The sequence below is a fragment of the Trichosurus vulpecula genome, chromosome 1 (assembly GCF_011100635.1).
Source record: "Trichosurus vulpecula isolate mTriVul1 chromosome 1, mTriVul1.pri, whole genome shotgun sequence".
Lineage (NCBI taxonomy): Eukaryota > Metazoa > Chordata > Mammalia > Diprotodontia > Phalangeridae > Trichosurus > Trichosurus vulpecula.
The window spans coordinates 519,437,772-519,460,794 of NC_050573.1; the positions used below are offsets into that span (position 1 = coordinate 519,437,772).

Below are 23,023 nucleotides of genomic sequence, written 5' to 3' on the forward strand. Positions count from 1 at the left end.
CCAACATGTGCCTAGAAAAGTAAGCGAAGGGCTTCAAATCTGTCATATCCTCTGCAACAGATTTTATTGTATAAGGTACAATTATTTGATTTTATTTTTAAAAAAAATTCATTGTTATCATTTGTTTTTATAACATCTACATTTCTGAATATGTCCCTCCTTCTTCATGTACAACATTTAAGAAAAAGTGCTTGTTATAGGAACTATCAAGAAAATTCAAAGAGGGTTCAAAGAGGGCCTGACTATCTCATGCACAGAAAGTGGATGTGCAGGGGTATAGAGTGGAGATAAACAGGAAAGAGAGACAGGAAGAAAGAAAGAATGCATGTCATGGCATCATCTCCTTGATGTCATGGTCCTCTTTGAGAATGAAGGACAAATAACAACCCCCTACTTCTGCAAAGAAGTTGGCGTTGGGTGTTTGGGGATTGGAGGAAGCATGCCTTTTCCTACCTGTTCTTAAGAGCGAAGCTTGTAAGGGTGTGAAATTAGACAATTATTTTCACAGTGGACTTTATTTTTCCAGTGTCTCTGATGAGCACTGCAATATGAAGTGATCGGATAGCTCATGAAACGTTTCTTGTTGCCCCTGGGCACACACACTAAACCCAGGTCTCTCCAAGAACAGCCTGTCAGGCATCCCTTCCATTTAGCTGCACCTTCTTTTTGTTATCTGATTTCAGTGATAGTTAGATTGTCAAGATCAATTTGATTTATTTCCTTCGATAGCTCATCCCCCTGGACACTGGACAAAGAACTCATATTTAGATGAAATGGTGTCCACTATTAATTAGTCTCCCTGTTCTTAACTCAATCTGTGGAAAGTAGATCTAGTCTTCTACCAAGATTTCCCAGTGTGGTGGGACCTCCCAGAAGCTGTGCTCAGCTGTCATAGCTTCCAAGAACACAAGGGTCACCTCCACCCCACAAGGCCGCATCAGAGTATGAATTTGGGGAGGAAATCTTTATGTACAACATCCGGAAAAACCCAAACAACTTGTTATAGAAATCATCAAGAAAACTCACAGAGGGCCTATCTTTGGGCCTGATTACATTACACACAGAAAGTGGAGAGGGTTGTAGTGGAGAGAGATAGGAAAGAGGTTCCCAGAGTGGTTTTATTTGAATACTTTTTGCCCGCTAAAGTGAACGATTATGAAAACAAATGAATTACAAAAGATTGAGTGTGGTTAGTATTGCTATGGTTATCATTTTACAGAATCTTTCCCTTTCTCTCTTTCCTCCTTGTTTCTTTCTCTCCTCCATTCTGCTCCCCCCAAAACAAACAAACTTTTTGTCCCCCCAAATCAAGAAAATAACAACCCTGAAATGGCTATTTGAAATGGATAGACTCCTAGGACACAGTTGTTTGTGTTAGAGGGGAGTGCATGACAGCACCAGGATCCCAGACCTGTTTATTTCTCTTATAGGCCTATGGCAAACTAGTATCATTATATAGCCTCTAAAATTGAATGTTTACAGATCACCCTTTGCCTCCCTTAGATTCCCGTCATCCAGGTTACATTACCCTTCTGCCTTCTGCTTTTCTTCCTGCAATCTTATCCCTGGAATGAATCTATCTCTGCCCGCTTCTGTACTCACAAATCAAGGGGCTACACCTTCCCATGATTCATTGAACACATTTTAGAGAGACTTTTTGTTATCCTGGCTATATGTTTTTTAACAGTAGCTCATCTCCTGCTGATACCAAATGAGATCTGCCCCAAACTCTCTTTTATAGATAGAAATGATTCTGAACTAGTTGCCAGGCACCCAGGACAGAAATAATCAAAATTCTATTTGTCATCTGGTTTTGGTCCAGAAAGTATCATTGTGCTACAGGTGCCTATCTATTCATTCTGCAAGTAGCTAGGAGGTGCTCGGTTGAAATATCAGATCTCCTTATAGTTCTTTTGTTCAGATATTTGTTGTTGTTCAGTCATTTCAGTTGTGTTTCCAACCCTTTGTGACCCCATTTGGAGTTTTCTTGGCAAAGATACTGGAGTGGTTTGCCATTTCCTTCTCCAGCTCATTTTATAGATGAGGAAACTGAGGCATTCAAGGGTTAAGTGACTTGCCCAGGGTCACACAGCTAGGAAGTGTCTGAGCCTTGATTTGAACTCATGAAGATGAGTTTTCGTTGACTCCAAACCTGGCACTCTATCCACTGCACCACCTTTGCTTATGCATACTTTCTGTTATTCCTCTGCCAAAGGTTTGGCTTGATGTAACTCTTTTTCCAATGTCCTGCATCCATGGAAAGAAATCCCAGAAGAAACCACCTCCTCGAAGCAATTTCCCTTTCATTTGGACTCCGTTTCCCCTTCCTCACCCTGCTAACTCCACGAAGACCACTGATCCATGTATCATCTCCCCCATCAATCCCCTCAGCTGTTGTTAATTAGACAAATTATACTAAGAAGTAGGTTAATTCCTTTTCCTTCTGCTCTTCAGTAATCTCCATAGACCAATTCTTTTTTTTCTCTTTTTTCCCTTTAGCACTGCAGTGATAACACTCACCCCTGTCAGTCAGATATGAACATTGAAGGGGCTTGGAAGAGAGGTTACACTGGAAGAGATGTTGTGGTCACTATCTTGGATGATGGCATCGAAAGGACTCATCCAGATTTGGTGAAGAACTACGTGAGTGTTTTCTGTACCTTTCCTATGGATCCATCTGGAGTAATGGGTTGTAATTGCTGGGAATTGGGAAGGATAGTCAAAAACACATGAGCCAGATGTGCCAGATGTTCCATTGGGTTTGGTACCTTTCCTTTTCTTGGTGAAATCATTATCACATGATAGAGACAACATAACCTGAAGGAATAGGTACAGGGAAACTTGGGGTAGGGATTGGGGAGGGGGAGAGAGGTTGTTTGTTTATTGTTTTGTTAGTTTTCCTTGGCTCAACCTTGGTCACCACACCTCCACCATCACTACTCAGTAGAGAGGAAGTTTGAGGTAATGGATTGAGTGCTGCACTTGGGGTCAGGAACAAATGGAGTTAATCAGTGATTAATTCATTGATTAATTACTTGTTGACTAACAATCATTTATTAAGAGAATCTCCAGTACCACGTACTGGGATGGGTATTTGGGATGCCAAAAAGGGAGAAAAAAGAGAAAAAGAAAAAGAAATAGCTCCTCCTTCCAAAGAACTAACATTATATCAGGGGACAAAATATGAAATAAATTAGTATCTACTACATAAATACCTATATATCCATACTTGTCTTAGGTATTAATTGGATGATAAATCACTTAGTCTCCCTGAGTCTATTTCTTCTTTCTTAAAAATGGACTTAATAGTCAAGAAAACAAACTCCATGGGTTTTTGTGAAGATGAAATTTTATCTTTCTATATCATTTCATGCTTCATAAATGCTATAAATTCCATCTGTCATCACCATCACTGTTCAATAGCTAATAATATTATGTGGATTCACTCTGATGAATTTATTAATTATTAGAATGAAAAGCAAATCTTTGCAACTTCATCATACCTAAGAATTGTACTTAAATGTTATTATATATATTTTATATATATATGTATATACACATACTATATCAATATCTTTATTTTATTCTATCTGTCTATCTATCTATCTATCTATCCTCACAGAGTATCTTGAATGTGGGGTTGCAATCACCTACTGGACATACAACCTAGAACTTTCAAGAGCTGAATTGGAAAGATAGCCCAGTATTAGCCAGCTAGCTAGAAATGAATAGGCCAGATATTGTGTGTGTGTGTGTGTGTGTGTGTATGTGTGTGTGTGTGTGTGTGTGTAATAGTCCACACATATTTTATATTCATTATATACAATATGTATCTGGGCTATAATATTTAACATAATAATAAAATAATATATAATATAACGTATATTATAACCCAGATATTTATTATGTATTATAGCCTAGTTATTAAATTACATATTTTCTATACATCATCTTGAGATATGTATGTGCTGTTACATATACTATTAGAGTGTGTATAATAAGATATCTAGGATATTTCCCCAATTCAGCTTTCAAAGGGTATAGACTGGGTTTCCAGAGGGTGACTTCTACCCTAGATTCCAGATGTTTTATGAGTCTGCACTCTTAAAACCACAGCTCATTAGTCTTCATCACTGGACTTGACTTTAAAAGTTAGACATTGAAGACAACTTAAAACACAGACATTTACTGATATGACTTTGTAACCCAAAAATTTCCTCTTGTAACCCTGGGACAAACCCTTCCACAAACGTACAGTCAGTAGAAAAAGGAGACACACACATAGAATATACTGGTATGGAGGCAGCCATGGATGAAGCATTTCTGTTATTATAAGGCCTAGGTGACCTTTGTCTTCTTATTGTATCCTCACACAACTCTACCCTGTTCAGAGTATCTTCTGTGTAGGTTACTCAGTGGGACTCCTTAGGCCTGCTCCCTACTAGGTAAATAATTTCACTGCAAAATTCCATTGCTGATGGGATATTGGGAAAAGAGAAAGACTTCCTTTAATTCCCTACTCCCTTCTGGGAGAGGAGCAAGGAGAAAGGGAAAGAGTGATTTCCTCTTAAGAGTTGGCTTATTCCTCCACAGTTGGCTCTCTTCTCTGCTGCCAAGGGTCACACTCCTCAGAGCCATAGTCTACCTCCATTGACTACTTAGCAATTGTGTCTAAATTTTTTTAAAGGGCCACCAAAGATATGTTCGATGTTTTGGAGATAGTGGTCAGACTTATTAATTGCATGAAGTTTGAAGATTTCTTCTTTGTTTATAAAGGAGTAATAAAATTGCCCTCTTATTTCATCAAACTTGATTGACTTCTTTATGGTTTGCCTGAAAACCTAATTCTGGTTTTTTGTTGTTGTTGTTGCCTGTCCCTTTATATTCTGTGACTTCATCTACTGGGCTGAGTGGCGTAGATGGGGGTTAGTAGATTATGAGTCTCCTGATCAACTCCCTCTACCACAAACACACTGTGTGTGTATACATATGTGAGTATATATGTAGATATTCATAAATGTCTATGGATTTATCAGAGTTGTGATTTCATCAGCATAGGGAGACTCCCTCTATGAATACACTATAATATTAATGCTATAAAAATAGAAATATGGAATGTTTTCTCCAAACCCTTACTAATCAAGGACAGACATATCTTTACTTTGCTGTATATTTCTGAAAATACAAAGTATGCCAGCACCGTAATCAGTTCTTCTCTCCATCTCTACCCCATCATCTACTTTCCTTTTTTAACTTTCTGTTTTCTATTCATTTACTGCCTTGTTCCCAATCCTATGATTTGAGTACCTGTTTTAATTCCTATTACAGCTGAGGGATGACCCATTTAAGCAACTAGAATAGAACATCAGGTACAGTTTCTCAAATGCAATAATTTCTCTGAGCATGCATAACTAGATTTATCTCATGTGTTTTCTTTAAACAATTCAGAAACTTAAGTTTTCAGATAATGTCTGTGATTTTAAAATTACCTAATGCAATCCAGCCCAGAAACTTGACCATTCTAGTGCTTTCTCTCAACATTATCAGAACAACTGTTCAATTAAGCCAGTTTTGCCAAATGATCAGGTCACTAAAAAAACAAAAATCAGTTAAAATGGTTATTTGATGTCATGTGGACAAAAATAAAACTTGGATGTTTGATTTTTTTTAATTAAGAAGCAAGTAAACTGATATCCATTTACACAGCCTAAGTGAATCCAAAGTAATATAAGCATTCTGTTTTCTCTTTTCCCGTTGCTTTGTACATGTGGATTCTTAATAAAAAGATCATTTTTGTCTCCTATTTTCATGTAGGGTATTATTCATTTCAATCCCTGGTCTTCATGTGTTTTTTATGTGCCCAAATGCACAAGATTCTCATCACATTCCACACTTTGCCTTCAACATCCCACTCTAAAGTGTAAGAGCTCTGGTTTGAAAGAGAAACGAGCTTTTGGAGGAGGGATTGTCTTCATTTTGCTTTTCCATTCCTAACTGAAGATACCCTTATAGAGTAAGAGGAATGGAAAAAGCTATGTTATGTGTAAACTAATTAGACATGATATTTTCCTAGCTCTTTCCTTGAGGACAGGATTATGTCAAGCTTTGACTTAGTCTTTCTGCTATCATTTCTCTGTGTAGATGTAAATGTAAGTTATGATGATACATTGGCAATCCAGAGGTCAAGATCATATCATCTAAGAGTCAGAAGGAACATCAGTGGCCATCTAGTCCAAATTGTACCTGAAAAAGAGTCTCTTCTACAATGCACTTGACAAATGGCCGTCCAGCCTTTGTTTGAAGTCTTCCCAAAGCAGCCCATTCCATTTTGGGTAGCTCTGTTGGAGTGTTTTCCCTTATACCAAGTCTTTATCTGCCTTTCTACAACTTAATCTCATTGTTCCTAGTTGTACCTTCTGAGGTCTGATCTCTCATCCTCTTCTTGAAACCAGAGAGAAAAGTAATGACCAGTGTCCAAGGAGTGTGGTAAAAATCAGCTAATTTCCCTGAGGAAGAAAGGGACAGAAAATTATCTAGTTCAGAAATCTAGTACAGAAAATTATCTACAGACATACTCATCCTATTCTCCATCTTTTTAACAAGAAGCCATTTAGTACAACCCTCTCATGTTACAGGTAAGGAAACTGAGACCAAGAGATCCTCAGTCTAGATATTTTCAGGAAAGTGCTTTTCAGCTGGAGAGACTGTTAACAATAGAGCCAGGACATTAAACCTTTTGCCCTAGGAGTGTTTCTTATCTCCAGACAAGAGTTTATTCCATCTCTGTCTTGTTGTCTCATTTGGACAAGGTCACATATTATAGAATCATAGATCTAGAGCTGAAAGGGGCTTAGATGTCATCAAACTACCCATATCATTTTACATGTGAAAAAAAAAAAGAAAAAAAAGTGAGTTGTCCAAGGGCTTGTGACTCCAAGTTCATCACTCTTTATACTATACGACTTTGACTCCCAGCTGACCTTATCTTAGTCTTACTAATGAATAGTATCTTTAATTTTTCCCTCTTTTCTTTTTCCTTGTGAGAGAAGCCCTCAGAACAATGCAAATTGCTTGCAGCTCTGTAATCACTAGAGGTGATGACTTTGAACATGGATGACATGAAAAGCAAGGACTTGCCATGTCAACAGGTCACTTGTTTTAACATTAATTAATTAATTATCTTAATTAGATTAAGTCACACAGACTGGATAGGAGTGGATGTTTGAGCTAGAAATTATTTTCAATAGAAAGAACCTTGGTGATGACAGAAACAATAATTATGATAATAATAACAACAAAAAAGCCAAGTATTTTCACCAACATTTTATTTTTTTAAATAGTGATTTTTTTTTCAATTACATGTAAAGGTAATTTTTAACATTCATTTTTTAAAAAAAATTGAGTTTCAAACTTTTCTCCCTCTCTCCCCTGCCACCTCCCTAAAATATCATTTTGATTTAGGTTATATATGTGCAATCATGTAAAATATAATTCTATATTATTCAGGTTTTCACCATTTAATAGAAATATAGAAATAATTCTAATATGTAGGAAAGTTTAAAATAACTTTTAGAAATGTTGAGTGGAAATCTTTAGTGATGGAAACTTGAATCATTCTAAAGCCCAGGTGACCATATTTCACTAAATTTAGAACATATTCTTGGTCATTTAAAAAAATTCGCATTTGTTTTTACCTTTCTTATGCAATATGGGACCAATAATGTTACCTTATTAATTTAAACTAATGGACAGTGTTGGGGGGGTGGTCAGGGTAAAGACAACATAAATTAGTAATGTCTAAATTACAAACATTTTAAAATTAAATTTTATTTTGTTAATTAATGAAAATCCACCTTCTCTCCTTCCCATTGAGAAAGAAAGAAAAAAAACCCATTACAAAAAAATATAGTTAAGCAAAAAAAAAGAAAGCCCACAATTTCATCGTCCACCTATGCATGTTTGTGGATGTGAATATATAATGTATATGTGAGTCTGTATGCACATATACGTTTCAATTTGCATGGTCTCTCATCTCTCTGTCAGGAGGTGGGTAACATGTTTCATCATGAGTGCTCTGTAATTGGGATTGGTCATTCCAGTTGATGAGAGCTCCCAAGTCTTTTAAAGTCATTTGTCCTTACAATATTGTTGTTATTATATAAATTGTTCTCCTGGTTCTGCTCACTTCCTTCTGCATCAGCTCCCATAAATCTTTCTAAGTTTCTCTCAAACGATATCCTTCATCATTTCTTCCTCCACTATAGTGTTCCATCACATTCATATAACACAAATTGCTTAGCCCATTCCCCAAATGATGAGCACCTCCTCAATTTCTCATTCTTTGCCAACACAAAAAGAGCTGCTATTATAAATGATTTCAAAGTGGAAATTATTTTCTCACCTTAAAGTATTACTTTTCTTACTTTTAAAGCATTGTGATATTTGGAACTAGGTTAATAAATTCTGCTAAGTACTGGTTGTAAGGGGACCTAACTGATATTTATAGGTGATCTTTATTTGGCACATCCCTTATGTTTTATTTTTTTAGCCTTTGCAATATGTTGAGTGAATCGCATGCTTAGTTCAATTCAACAGACATTTGTTGAGCAGTTACTGTGTTGAGAGAACTGATCTAGGCCTTGGGGGCACTACAGACTTTAGATAAGACAGAGTTTCTGACCTCAGAGAGTGAGATAAGGATATTGAGAGTTGGAAGACCATCAATAAGAACTTATCTTTGTTTCTTGTTTGAGAAGGAAGACTACATTGAAAAGGTAGGGTTTTACCAAGCTGGAACTATTGAAACTTTAGTGACCTGTCAGAAGGAAGCAACTTGTGATGTAAAAAGGACTTGCTGGTAAGAATGGAATACATAGACAAAAGCAATGGTAAATATCTAAATTTGGGGATATTGAGATAGCACGCAAAAGACTACATTGATTTCTTTCTCTTTTCTTTTGGTATTTCACACTTTTTATTTTTTTAATTTATTTTTAGTTTTCATCATTCACTTTTTTCCTTTTAAATTCATTAATTTATTTTTAGTTTACAACATTCAGTTCCACAAGCTTTTGAGTTCCAAATTTTCTCCCCCTCCTTCTCCTTCCCACCTCTCCCCCTTCCAAGACAGCATGCAATTCAATATAGGCTCTACATGTACTTTCACATTAAACATATTTTCACATTAGTCATGTTGCAAAGAATTATAATCAGTGGAATGAACCACAAGAAAGAAGAAACAAAACAAAAAAGAGTGAGGAAGTAGTTTGCTTCAATCTGCATTCAGACTCCATGATTCTTTCTCTGGATGTGGACAGCATTTTCCATCATGAGTCTTTTGGAATTGTCTTGGAACCTTGCATTGCTAGGTTGATTTCTAAGGAGAGGAGAGTCACTGGATTTTTCTAAAAGCCATTTAAAATAGTTAAGCAGTTCCAGTTTTGTACTTGTTCATATCTTTTCCAGCTGCCTATATGGGGTTCCTCCTCCCTGTACAAGGGGAAATCAAGAATGCTGATTTGCTGATTGTTACTGAATTAACTACCCTTTCCTAAAACGCTCTGTCATCACTCAACCACGAGAATGTTAGTTAACCTAATTACTCACTTGTAGGATCTTGTTAAAGAATGCATGAATCTCAGGAATTAATGGATAATTAATGAGTTCCCATCTTTCTTTTTCTTTCTTTCTTTCTCATCTTTTGGTTACAGGACTCTCAAGCAAGTTTTGATGTGAATGGGAATGATTTCGATCCAATGCCTCGTTATGATGCCAGCAACGAGAACAAGTAAGGCCCGAGTGCAGGGTGACTTGGTGTGTCTGACATTTGCCTGCTTCAAGTAGAACTTTGCCTTTCTGCTCATTCTATGGAAAGTATTTTCATGGGGAGCTTTTGAAATAAACAATAGCTTATCTTCATCTTAGAAAGGCAGATTGGCATAGTTGATAGGGGGCTGGTCTTGGCATTAGGAAGCCTGGCTTTAAGCCTTGTCTCCAACACCATGATCATGGGCCTTTGGAATATAAGCCTTTTCTTTGGGTAGAGAGATGCCGTAGAATTACTTAACCTCTGTAAAACTGCTCCTCTTAACCTGGGTCCTTGGACCTCCCGGGGTCCAAAGAGGTAGATCATGCAGTCCATGAACTTGGATGGGAAAAAAAATTACATCTTTATCTCACTATAATTGATTTCACCTATATTCCATTTTATACATTTAAAAGAATCATTCTGAGGAGTCAACAGGTTTCACCAGACTGCCCAAGGGGTGAGGTTCATCACACACACACATACACACACACACACACACACAAATTAAGAATTCCTACTCTAAGACTACTGTAAGTTGAAAACAATTCTCTGCTCTCTACTGATAGAGATTCCACATTGGATATTCTCTAAACCAATGAAATCACAGTTTCATTCCCACCCTCATCTCCCCTCCAACTCAACCCAGTCTTAGAACAATAACAATCAATCCTATATCTTGACTGACCACTAGCCTTCACATCCTATGCCAGAGTGGCCACAATGCAGAGTTACTATATAGCTATGCAGCTGAAGAAGACAGCAACCCAAGCCAAGTAGGATACTTTTACAGGACCCAAAATGACAGTTTGGTAGTTTTAGGAATTAGAGCAGATTATTTATTGGCCCACTCCTATAGGCCTTACTTATTTTTTAAAGATTTTTTTTTTTCTGTTCTCTTTCTGTTCCCCACTATACTATGGTCTTCTCCCATTGTATTTGATTCATAGGACCATAGATTTAGAGATGGAAGTGACGTCAGACATGAGCTAGTTCAACTCTCATTTTACAAATGAAGGACATTCTTGAATCCCAGGGAGATTCAGGATTTATTTACTCCAGGTCACACAGGTAATGTGTGACAGAGGTCCTGCAAAGTCATTGTTCTTTCTTCTGTACCAGAATGACAATGGGCTGAGGTTCTACCTGATATCAGTCACTGGAATTCATGAAATGCCCAAGACCAATGCGAAGTTCTCAAACATAGAACTTTTGCTGCCCACCTAGTCTCTGTCCTAGAAACCCTGCTCCTTTCCTATGCCTTTTCTTGTTAGTTAAATAACTATACTAAAAGGGAAAGAAAAATGAAGGGTCATTTTGCTGATAATCTTAAGATATTTTTTGTTTTTGTTTTATTGCTTTTGATTTTGTCATTTATTTTTGGTTAATTTTTGTGTAAAATAATACAGCAATTAACGAGCATTTATCAGTTGTCTTTTGCGTGCTAGACACCATGGTAGGCATTGCGACTACAAAAGGAAAGAGTGAAAGAATCTCTCCCTCAAGGAGCTTACATTCTAATCTAATTTGAACTGTATATATGTTCAAGGAGTCTTCATATTCACTATAATAACTTCAGAACAAAGGTTTCTTTTGTTTTATTGAATTTCTTTTTGGTTTTTACCATTATGAATTTTTGTATGGGGCTGTTACATTCTGCTCTAGGCTTTCTCATTTGGATTTTAAGTATCTATGTCTTGTTTCAGAATGTTGGAAGCAGTAGCAGAAATGGTTTATGCATCCTATTTACATCCTTTTAAATATTCCATCTCATGTAGTGAATATGAATAATACTTGCCTTTTCTTTACAGAAAATTTAGCTAGTAGACATGCACTAGTCCAATAACTTTGAATGAAGCCATATTACTTCAGGAATTGTGTACATCCATAAGGTTTATCTTACTTTTCACCGAGAGCCAAAGCAAAATGGTTGTAGAAAACTTTCTTACGATTTTTGACAATAGCAGCCAAATGAGCGTTACCGATCATATGTCACTGGTGAAAGGGCTAATATGCAAAGTAATGGAAATAGAAGTTTCTAGAACTTTCCTGAAGCAACACAAACAAGGGCCTAAATGAAAGGCTGAACCCCGACTACCTAATTTACAATGCTTTAAGGCAGCTACAGACACACACATGGGGTGAAGGGTGGGGGGCGGGGTGGCAGTACTTTCTAATTTTATCTAAATCTATTTTGTACACTCTCTTTGGAGAAAAGTGTGGGAAACTTTCAATAAATAAGCAAGACCTGTTAAATTTCAATATGGTAGATCTATTGGGCAAGCCTTATGTCATTGGTGGTTGTTTGGTAAGGAAAAGAAAATCTAGAATGCATTAACTCAGGGCTTATTAGGAAGGAAGGAAAAAAAAACATTTATTAAGAGCCTACTGGATGCCAGGTAGTACATGAAGCATTTTACATATTTTATCTTATTTGATCCTTCCAACAATCCTAGGAAGTAGATGCTATTACTATTCTCACTTTACAGCTGAGGAAACTCAGGCAAACAGAGGTTAAGTGACTTGCCCAGGGTCACACAGCTAGTAAGTGTCTAAGTTTGGATTTGAACTCAGATCTTCCAGACTCAGTGCTCTAGCTGCCTAGGAGAGACCAACTTGGAACACCTTATTTTCAAGTCATTTTGAACAATGGTCCAAAGGAATATGTGTGTTGCTGTTTTTGCTGCTGCTGTTGCTTTTTGAACCTGTGATTTTCTTGGTTTAGGGAATTCCTGGCATGGAAATTCCCTCCAGAGATGTAGATGAGCAAATCCTGTATAACATAGCATATTAAAAAATTTGCCAAGGAGCACTGAGAGATCAAATGATTTGTCCTTACTAGTCATGGAGAAAATACGTGTCATTAACAGAACCTGAACTCAGATCTTACTGACCAGAGGAGTAGGGGAAAGCTCCAAAGAATATATAGAAAACAGGTCATAGAGTCCAGGAGCACTGAAGGAAAGAAGTAGGTAGACCCAGATGATCAGTTGGTTCTGGAGCCTTCGTGCCAGAGTCTATGCATTGTTACCTCTTTAACGTTGACAAATGAAAGGATTGGTGATCATTGCTGTGGAAGGGGGTGGCTGACAGATGGCTGCATCTACAATACACACATTGTATTTGAGTTATGGCTTCAGTTGTGTTTTGCAAATGGTCTTTTGAACCTGTGATTTTGCCTCTCACAGTCTTTCCAGTGCCTTTGAACAGAAAAAAGCCACCCATTTCCTGCTAGCTCTATTTCACAGTGGCCTGCCTGCCCCATTCCACCCTCCACCCCCCCATCTGTTCAGAAAGTTGGTGCCCAGTCTCATGATTGCAGTGTGGGCTTGTTTACTGTGGGGTGTAAAGAGTTCTAACAGTGCTTGGGCTGGCATACACTGGCAGTGAAATAGAGAACGTTTCATCGGTAGGATGCTGCAATAGAATTTCTTTTTCTCTGCTGAGGAGAAGAAGGCAATCAGCTGTGGATGAAGTCATCCTGCTTTCCAAGACATCATGTTTTTCTTTCTTTCTTAATGGTGCTGATTAATCTTATCTGTGCTGAGCCCCAGCTTGATTTCAGACACTTAGGTTAAAAACTGCTTCAGTTTATAGGAGTCCACTGAATGAATATAAAACAGTAAACCTATAGGTATGTTTATTTTCATATCTAACTATAGCTTATTAAACATCAGGTTTAAATATTTTATAACAAAGAACTCAATATTTGGGTACATTTTTTTCCTTTTTCTATTTAGGTTTATTGAAATTATTCTATTCAAGTTTAGAGTTAGGACCAATGTATTAGGACAGACAGATGTAACCTCTGCTTTAAGGGACAAGTACTATAAATTGGAATATTTCAGGAATATATACAGAAGTGTGCTGGTAAAAGTTTAACAACCAGCTTTCTGTACACATGACACACTTTTAAGTTTAATATGGATTATTAACATTTCCTTAAGTCTAGATAGTCAATGAAACAGTGACTCACACAATGATTTGTAGCATTTGCAAAGCTCTGAGGTGTAACTCCTGGCTCCAGCCTCCCTTTGAGTAGATCATATGATAAATCATAGATTTAGAGCTGAGAGGGACACCAGAGGCCATGCAGTACAGTCCTCTCATTTTAAAGATGAGAAAACCTTGATGTAGGGGGGCTAAGTGTCTTATCCAAGGTCACTTAGGTTGTGTTATCTTTTAAAAAATGGTGTTTTCCTCTCTTTCTGTGTTCATCAACTTGATATAAGTATCCAGGGCCATCTCCACTCATCCTGAGCCATATCTGGCCACTGGACCCAGATGGCTCCGGAGGAGAAGGTGAGGCTGGTGACTCTGCACTGCCCTCCCTCACTTAAGTCCAATTCACTTGCATGTCATGGCATCACCTCCCTGATGTCATGGTCCTCTTCTGAGAACGAAGGACCAAAAACAACAATGTAAGATAGTGGTAGCAAAGGATTTTTAACATGGGCCAGGACCGGAAGGATATCACTCTTCCCTTTAGTACTCTTCAGTGTACTTAGAACACACTTTCTTAGTTGTGGGCTAGTATGCCATAGTGAAAAGGTCACTGGAGTTGAAGGCAGAGGATGGTTTCTAGATTCTGGTGCTTTCATTTACTACCTATTCAATGTTAACATCAGAAGATCAGAGATGGAAGGGACCTCAGATGCCATCCAGTTGAGTGAAAGGAACACCAATTCAGGGGTCAGAAGTCCCTTTCAAATGTAACATCTATGTGACCTTGGAGAATTCCTTTAATCCCCATGTACCTCAGTTTCCCAATCTGTAGGTGGAAGGGATTTTACTAGATGGCTTCTGAAGTCATTTCCAACTTGAGATCACGGATCCTAAGTCACCTAACTTTTTCTGTGTCTCAGTTTTTTTAATGTGTTAAATGAAGGGATTGGATTGTTGTTCAGTTGTGAACACTCTTTGTGACCCCATTTGAGATTTTCTTGGCACAGATACTGAAGTGGTTTGCCATTTTCCTCTCCAGCTCATTTTTATAGATGAGGAAACTAACTTGCCCAGAGTAGCACAGCAAGTAAGTGTCTGAATCTGGATTTGAACTCAGGTCTTCCTGACTTCAGGCCCTCCCACTCTATCCACCTAGCTGGTGATGGGACTCCTCCTTAGGTGGATCCATCCACCTAGGTGATTGGACTAAATGATGTTGTTTCCCTTGGATCCTTTCCATTTACTCTATGATCCAACTACGCTGGTCTATGTAATGTTCCTCAAACATCTCCCATCCTTGTCTTTTGAGCTGGCTGTCCTGCATGCCAGAATGCTCTGCCTGATCACCTTCATCTCTTCCTTCCCCTGGTTTCCTTCGAGAATCAGCTAAAATCCCACCATCTATTGAAGATGCTCCTTGCCTCACCTAACCAGCTGCTAGTGCCTTCACCTATGACATTTCCTCCCATTTACTCTCTCTATGAGTTGTGGGCACCTCATTATTTACATAGTGTCTCTCCAGTGTAATGGAAAGGTTTGGAAAGTATATTCTTAGAGAAGAGGGACTCCTTTTGCATTTGTTTATATCCCCTGGTTTTTGGAACAGCGTCTGGCACATAGTAAGTGCTTATTGACCAAGGGTCTGACTCAAATGCCTTTACCAACTCTAAATCTGTGATCTCGTGTGAACTGGGGAGTGGTCCCTTAAGAGCCAGTGGAATGGGCACAGACACCTTGAAAGTTTTCCAAGGATAGGGCAAACTACCATCCCCCCAAACTTTTATGAAAATAACCCCTTTCATCTAAATGCTTCTATTTACATTGACTCTTTGACGTGAACAAAAGACCTTTCATTTGCAAAAGTTATAAAAATCCCTTTCTCATGGTTTGTGCTAGTTCCTGAATGGTGGCATGTCATGTCAGACTTGAATAATTGATATTGGAGAAATAGCCTTCTTAGAGAGGACCATAAAGCCCTGGCCTCACATTTAGCACTTCTCCCACTTACATCAGCCTGCCAAGTAAAGCTGACTGAATTGTTCTTGGTTTAAAATAGAAAATGCCTCCTTGCAAATGAAACAATCTCCTGGCATTTCATACCACGACTTCTATTTCTGATAAATGAATTATTGATGGCTGGGTTAGATCATCCCTTCCCTAGGATGCATCTGATTGAAAGTCCTTGCCTCTTAAAAGTCAAAGCAACATATTGAGTGGGGTATGATACCACATAGTCATTTGTGTACGTATGTGTGATGGATGCCAGCATCTAATTACTTTTAAAAATAAATCAACCCACAGATTAAAGATTAATTTTCCAAAAAGAGTGGATTTTTCATCTTATATTTTGTTTCCATTTCCTGATATTGGTGCAGTGATACTGGTATTTTTGGTCTCCTTTCAAATAATATAATTTTTGGTTTTCAAACTCTAGCCATGTAGAAACCAAAGTCTAAATGAGGGGACTTATGCTTCGGTGCGGCCTTCCCATTCTCTCTATAGCCAGCTACAAAAGTTATATGGAGAAAGTGTTCCCAGGCAAAGCAACTGAATATAGTAAGTGTTTTCTGTCCTGTTTATCATTACAAAGGAGCTATTTTAACAATGTTAGAGAGCCAGACCATACTGAGAACTACCGTCCAAATAGGTAGAGCTTCATTCCTTGATGCCAAGAATTTAACCAAATGGGTTTGGATAAATTCAGCCTGCAGTAAAATGGTCTAACACTGTCAAAGAAATTCATACTTCACCTTAGATTGGGTTTCAGAAATCAGTTGTCTACATTTGCCTGTAATGTTTTTTTTTATAACCTCAACATTTGTGAACACAGATGGCTTTGTGGGTAACAAACAGGCAGTCGTGAAATATAATCTGTCTCTCTTTGTGGGCAAACATGAAAGACTGAATAACATAGGGTACGGTATCCTGGCCTTGGATTTAGGAAAAGCCACATTCAAATCCTGCCTCTGATATTTACTAGGTGTATGATCCTGGACAAATCACCTTTTCTGAGACTCAGTTTCCTCATCTGTTCAAAAGGGGATAATATTACCTGTAATATGAAGTAGTAGCATTGTAAGGATTCTCAATGTTTATGAAAAGCCTTTGGTAAACTTTGAAGTGCTAAATAAATGCCACCTATTAATGATAATAATAAACTTGGAGTGATATTCATGGAAGAAATATAGATTATTATGCTTTAAAAAACTTGATGACAAATTTTGTACAAATTTAAATTATAGGATACACAGAATAGCCCTACTTTAGGCCCTCATGTTGTAATCACTTTAAAGAATTAGCATTATTCACTTGGCTTTTTATTGTAGTATATTGAATTCAGTTCCCATTAATTCTGCATTTTTATTAAAGAGAAAATTTGAAACCCAAGAGGTTGTTCTGTTTGTACTGAATCTGAGTTTGGGAGCTTTATGACTGAGAATTCACTTCAAAGGTTTGCATGTTGATCTCCCTGCCTGTCCAAAATTGGAAGTAGATGGTGGACTCCTCCAGAGAAAGGATTTGAGATGGGCAAGCATTGTCTGGATGGGTGTGCATTTCACAAATGAAAACTGAATCTGTGTAAGAATTTCCTTCGACCATAAATTTCTTTAGATTTCCTCCCCCTTTCTTTTTGAAGTACAGATAATAATAATCTAGTTCTCAATTATTCTGGGGCTAATGATTCTGTCAGCGGAATCTGGAGGACTTTTCCTTCTTCTCTTGCCTTTGTCGATTTGGGAGTTTATTAATCCTTTGTCCACAGGGGTAAAGACATTTCTCTGATAGCCTATGTTTACATAGGGCAAGCTGGACTTGAAGTCAGGAAGACTTGAATTCAAATCTAGCCTCAGACACTTCTTAATCATGTGATCTTGAGCAAGTCACTTAACCTTTGTATGCCTATTTCCTTATCTGTAAAATGTTAATGATAATAGCCTCTACCCCCACAGGGTTATTAAGAGGATAAAATGAGACAATGTTTGCAGAGTGCTTTGCAAACCTTAAATCTCTATATAGTTTTGGTGAAATGTCTGGGAGCACTGAGAAGCTAACAGCTTCTCAGTGCTCCCAGACATTTCACCAAAACTATATTGTTATGGAGGAGTCTCTGATCTTCACAGGTAGAGGGATTTTCCCCACTGGAAGTTCCATCCATTAATGAAAGCACAGGACCATGCTAAATAAAAGATGCCCTCATAGTTTCTAAGTCCCTGCAGGCAAAATATCATTTTAATAAGTTCCAAAATTACCTTTTAGCAAAAGGAACCATTAAACCATCAAGATCTATTGCTTTACTGTACTGCAAGACTGTACTGTGTGGTTTCTTTGTTCATTTACATAAAATAATTAAGAGTTATATGGTGTATTTGCAGCCTGGCATAAATGTGAGAGAGCAAGATTTCTGCACAGTCTGATGTTCTGCAGAAGAGGATGGCTTCTTCCCTCCAAAACAGTCATGGCTCACAGGAAGCCTGCAAAGACTGCACACTAGACCAGGAGTCAAGAGATTTGAATCCTGTACTCAGCTTGGTCACTAACTGTTTGTGTGAGAGGGGCAAGGAGCTGAAGCCTGCTTCACCTGGAGAGGTTGGGGAACAGGGAGTTCCCCAATGGGGAACATTTCGGAAAGGATCCACACTGGTCTCTTAAATTGTCAAGATCAGACTCTCAAAATTTCTAGAGGATGATCACTAGAAAGTTGGTTGCTAAGTGATGACCGTTTGGCCATAATAATGAGACGTCTGTCAGTGTGTCGTACAGTTGTGATCTGAGGAATAATAACAGCCCTCAGAGGTAGTGATTTAAGATTCACAAAACACTATACATACATTATCTCCTTTGCATGTCACTTACAACCCTGTCAGATGGGTCCCATCTCATTTTACCAATGAGGAAACTGAGGGTCAGAGAGTGATGAGCCCGGGGTCACATAGTAAGCATCTGAGACAACATTCCAACCCAGGTCTACCTGATTGTAAGTCCAGTGTTCTATACCAGGTTGTCTTTCTCTTTCCCTCTTTCATAGGGAGTGCCCACAAGGATGAGAAAACAGATCTTTTGATGTAATACTGTTTCTGACTCTTTTTTTGGGTCACTGTGAAACATCTTCATCATTAAGTTTGATTGCTGCAGGCAGTTTTTGAAATTCTAAATAATGTGTGGTAGCCAAATGAGCAAAGAATTGCTAATATATGCTGACAGTCAGAATGTGAACAAATAGATTTTGTTTAATAATAATAATAGCCTGAATTTATATTAAACTTTAAGATTTGCAAAGCACTTTACAAATATTATCACATTTTATCCTCACAACTAGTCTGGGACCTAAGTACTGTTATTAGCTTCATCTTATAGATGAGGAAAATGAAATAGATACAGGTGAAATTAATTGTGTAGGGTCACACAGCTAGTAAATGTCTAAGGTCAGATTTGAACTTGACTCCTGATCCCACGTTATTTTTTTATTTTTATTTTTTTAATTAGATTTTTTATTTTTAGCTTACAACACTTAGTTTTACGTGTTCTTGAGTTTCAAATTCTGGTCCCACATTCTATCCCCTGTACCACTTAGAATTATTATGACAAACTGGATATGACAAAGGTAATTATTTAAGTGGGATTCTCTTTCTATGGCTTTCATCTTGATTGGTCTTTACTTCCCTCTTTATTAAAGGAAGTTATATTCCTTAGAGTACAAACTTCCCTACATTGGTGAGATGTCTTTGGAGGAAAACAGAAACTCTTTACAGTAAATACATTACAACTATTTGGAAATTTCAGCTGGGCACACTGGAAAGGGAATTGTCTGTTCTTGAGTTGTCTGGTGGGTTTTCTCTGGAAAAGATTTAGTACCTTTGGGCATGAAGTATGGTCTCTGCTCCATCACTTCAATGCAGGCTACTATGTAAGCAAAGGAAATAATTCAATTGTTGCTCATGTAGTTGGAAAAGTGTAATATTTTATAATTGCAATATGTTATCATCAAATTATTATTTCTCCTATTTTTCTATTATGTTTCATATTTTATATATTAATCCCCTCTTTTTTCTCAGAGAGCAGGTAGTATCACATGTTAGGGAGGGAAGAAAGACTAACTTTCCAATTTTGTATGACTTCCTTTGGGGGAATGTTGACGAGACTGGAGGTTAGCCGAGTGTGCTGCTAGACTTTTTCCCAGAATTGTAAGGTTGACTCCTGCTCTTTTGGAATAATTCCAAGAACCTGAGTGCCATGAAAAATAATGTAGGAACTGGAGACTACATAAGAAAGATTCCCCTGCCGGAGCCAAATATTAAACTTAGCCTGAGGTGAGAAGATAAGAATAATAGAATCTGTTCCCTTCTTCCCTGGGGAAGTTATTATATTCCCTAGGGGATAAACTTCTCGACATTGGTGAGATGTCATTGACTTTAGAAACCTTTTGCAATGGGTGTATCACAAGTATTTAAAATTTTAGCTGGGCGTATTAGGGAGGAATTGTCTGCTCCTGAGTTGTCCAGCAGTCTTCACTGGAATAGAAATTTAGTACCTTTAGGCTTATATTGTGGGTTCTGTTCAATCGCTTCGTTTCAGGCTACTGTTTCGTCAGTTTCAGAAAAATGATACCCCTTGCTTTATCCATTAACTTACTGTGTCCTTTTAAATACCCATGAACCCTCACACAAATCTCTATATAGTGGTAAAAGCATTTGAGTAGTAGCGTTGGGAGATGGAATGACCCTTAGAAATCATCTATTCAGTTGTCCATGTTTAGAGAGGAAGAAACTGAAGTCCACAGAAGGAAAAACAAAAACAAAAAACAAAAAGACTCGTTCAAGGTTTTCCAGCTGGTTCATGGCAGAGCTAGTAAAACACCAGGTCTCCTGACTCATCGTCCAGTGCTTTTTCCATAAGAACACCTTGCTTACATTGCAAATAGACAACTTGGTGTTGATTAATAGACTGTTTCAGAAATTCCATGCCACTTCTTAGGGTTGATATCCTTTACCCTAAGTTCTTGCAGGTTCTCCACTACACACTTACTTTCTCTTCACTATGTGATCCCCTCTTTCAGTTGCCTGTTTTCTGTATTTCCCAAGTTACTCTACACTCTTTACTCTTCTACTTTCTTGACAAGGTTTAGCTTTAAATGCTGATGGATAAGTACACAAAAGAGGAAAAAGTACACCTGCCTCTGTCATTTGCCCCAATCCTAACTGTAGACCATCCTGTTTACCTCATGGCTAAGTTTTGTTGTTGTTGAATAAGTGACTTACCCAGGGTTACATAGCTAGTAAGTGTCTGAGTCCAGATTTGAATTCAGGAAGATCAGCCTTCCTAGTGTCAAGCCCGGTGCTCTGTCCACTGCGCCATATTAAATCAGTTATTCATTACCAGTGTACGTTGGTTAACATTTGGCATTTCCTGTTGTGACCTTCATTTAATGGAGAGTCAGAATTTCTCATTGTTTTTCTTCTCAAATGAATCAGAATTTAAGAATCATGAACTGGAGCACCTCATTTATTATAGCAACATTTTCCTAAGCACAGTGGGTGTGTGATAGGATCAGTCGAGAGATATATGAATAGATGTATGGATGTGGATAAATGAGAGCTATTGTTGTCATTCAGTTGTGTCCGACTCTTGTGACCTTGTGGATCATATTGTTCATGAGGTTTTCTTGGCAAAGTTACTGGAGTGGCTTTCTATTTCCCTTTTCAGTGGATTAAGGCAAACAGATGTTAAGTGATTTCCCTGGGGTCACCCAGCTAATAAATGTCTGAAGGTGGATTTGAACTCAGACCTTCTTGACCTCAGGCCCAGTGCTCTATCCACTGAGACATCTGGCCAGTTGGATAAGGAAAACAGTTGTAAAACAATGGATGTTTAAAATTTGCCAATGTCTTTAATATCTTTAGGTTTTCTTTGCTTCAGCAGTATTAAACACCCGTGACTGAATTCTCCACTGGGCCAGGCAAGCAATCAACAAGTTCTTAATAAATACCTACTACGTGCCAAGCTGTGTGTGGATGGCTTGGAAAAATGTTGCCATAGTAAGTGAGGAGCTCCAGTTCATGACTAATAAGAGGATTTGGTCCAAAGCTTTCCCAGGAATTACTGAAGCCTTATTTCAGATAGACTGCCTCTGGCCATTTTTACTTCAATTTCCATGTTTCTCAGTTTATGCTCCCATTTATCAAGTTTCTAGTGATTATCGATGCATGTTTGTGGATTTGATTTGCTGATTCAGATGAAGAATGAATGAATTTTCTAATATAAAATTCTTAAAGTATCCCTTGTTAGGTTAGGGTCATAAGTTAACTGCTTAAAAAGAAACGTGTAACTTTTCTTCACTGTAAGGATTGACACCGATAGTATTCCCCACAACCACATTCCAAGGTGGTAGGAGAGGGAAAATAAATCTCCTTTCAGAGGTTCATCAGTAGGTGCCTTCATGCATGCTTGACTATGGAAGTCTTTGATGCTCCAATATAAGACTGAGGAATTATTCTATTAGGCCATTACACAGGATCTGAATGTTCCTTCTTTCATATTTTATGTTTCTACATGAGATTTTTTTGGGTGATCAATTCATTCCACTTTCTCTTCATCTCATTTCCTCATTCTACTTTTATTAGAAGAGTTGCTGCCAGAATTCCCATTACAATGCTTATTTCAATTCCAGGGGTTAACGACCTAATGGTTAATTCAGCCTGGCTGAAATCAAGAACAAATGACTTTGCCCCCTAGAATCATTCTCTTCTTGTCTTAGAATAGAGTGAGAATGCTCTTTCTTTTTCAGAACAAATGTGTATAGTTGTATAAATATAAATATGTGAGAGACATTATGGTATGGTGGATAGTGTTATGGGCTTGAGGTCAGGAAGACTTGGGTAAAAATTCTGCCTCTGGCACTTCCAGTTAGGGTCTTTCCCTCTAGGTTATATATCTTGGATATCTCTCATTACGTTTTGGCTCCTGGATTAGAATGCAAGCTCATTGAGGGAAAGGACTCTTTTTGCCTTTCTTTTTATCTGCAAAGTTCAGCACAGTACCTGGCACCAAGTGAGCACTTAATCAATATTTACTGATTGACTGATCATGAATAAGCTGTGTCAGCTTGGTCAAGTCATTAAACTTTCCTGGGCCTTTGTTTCCTATTAGAATAATACTAATAATTAGTATTATGTGATTAATGATTATTATCTACATTATATATTAGAATAGCTAGCTAGCTGTTGATATACAATATGTGTGTACATGTGTATGTATATGCCCATATATACACACATA

At 37.7% G+C, this 23,023-nt stretch overlaps 1 protein-coding gene across 1 annotated transcript in view; it reads left to right on the forward strand.

The window, feature by feature from the left end:
- Positions 1-23,023, forward strand: part of PCSK5 (proprotein convertase subtilisin/kexin type 5) — a 618,746-nt gene that overhangs the window by 169,332 nt on the left and 426,391 nt on the right. Inside the window, 2 exon segments of the mRNA XM_036741047.1 lie at positions 2,500-2,643; positions 9,711-9,787. Coding sequence (XP_036596942.1) covers positions 2,500-2,643; positions 9,711-9,787 — 221 coding nt within the window.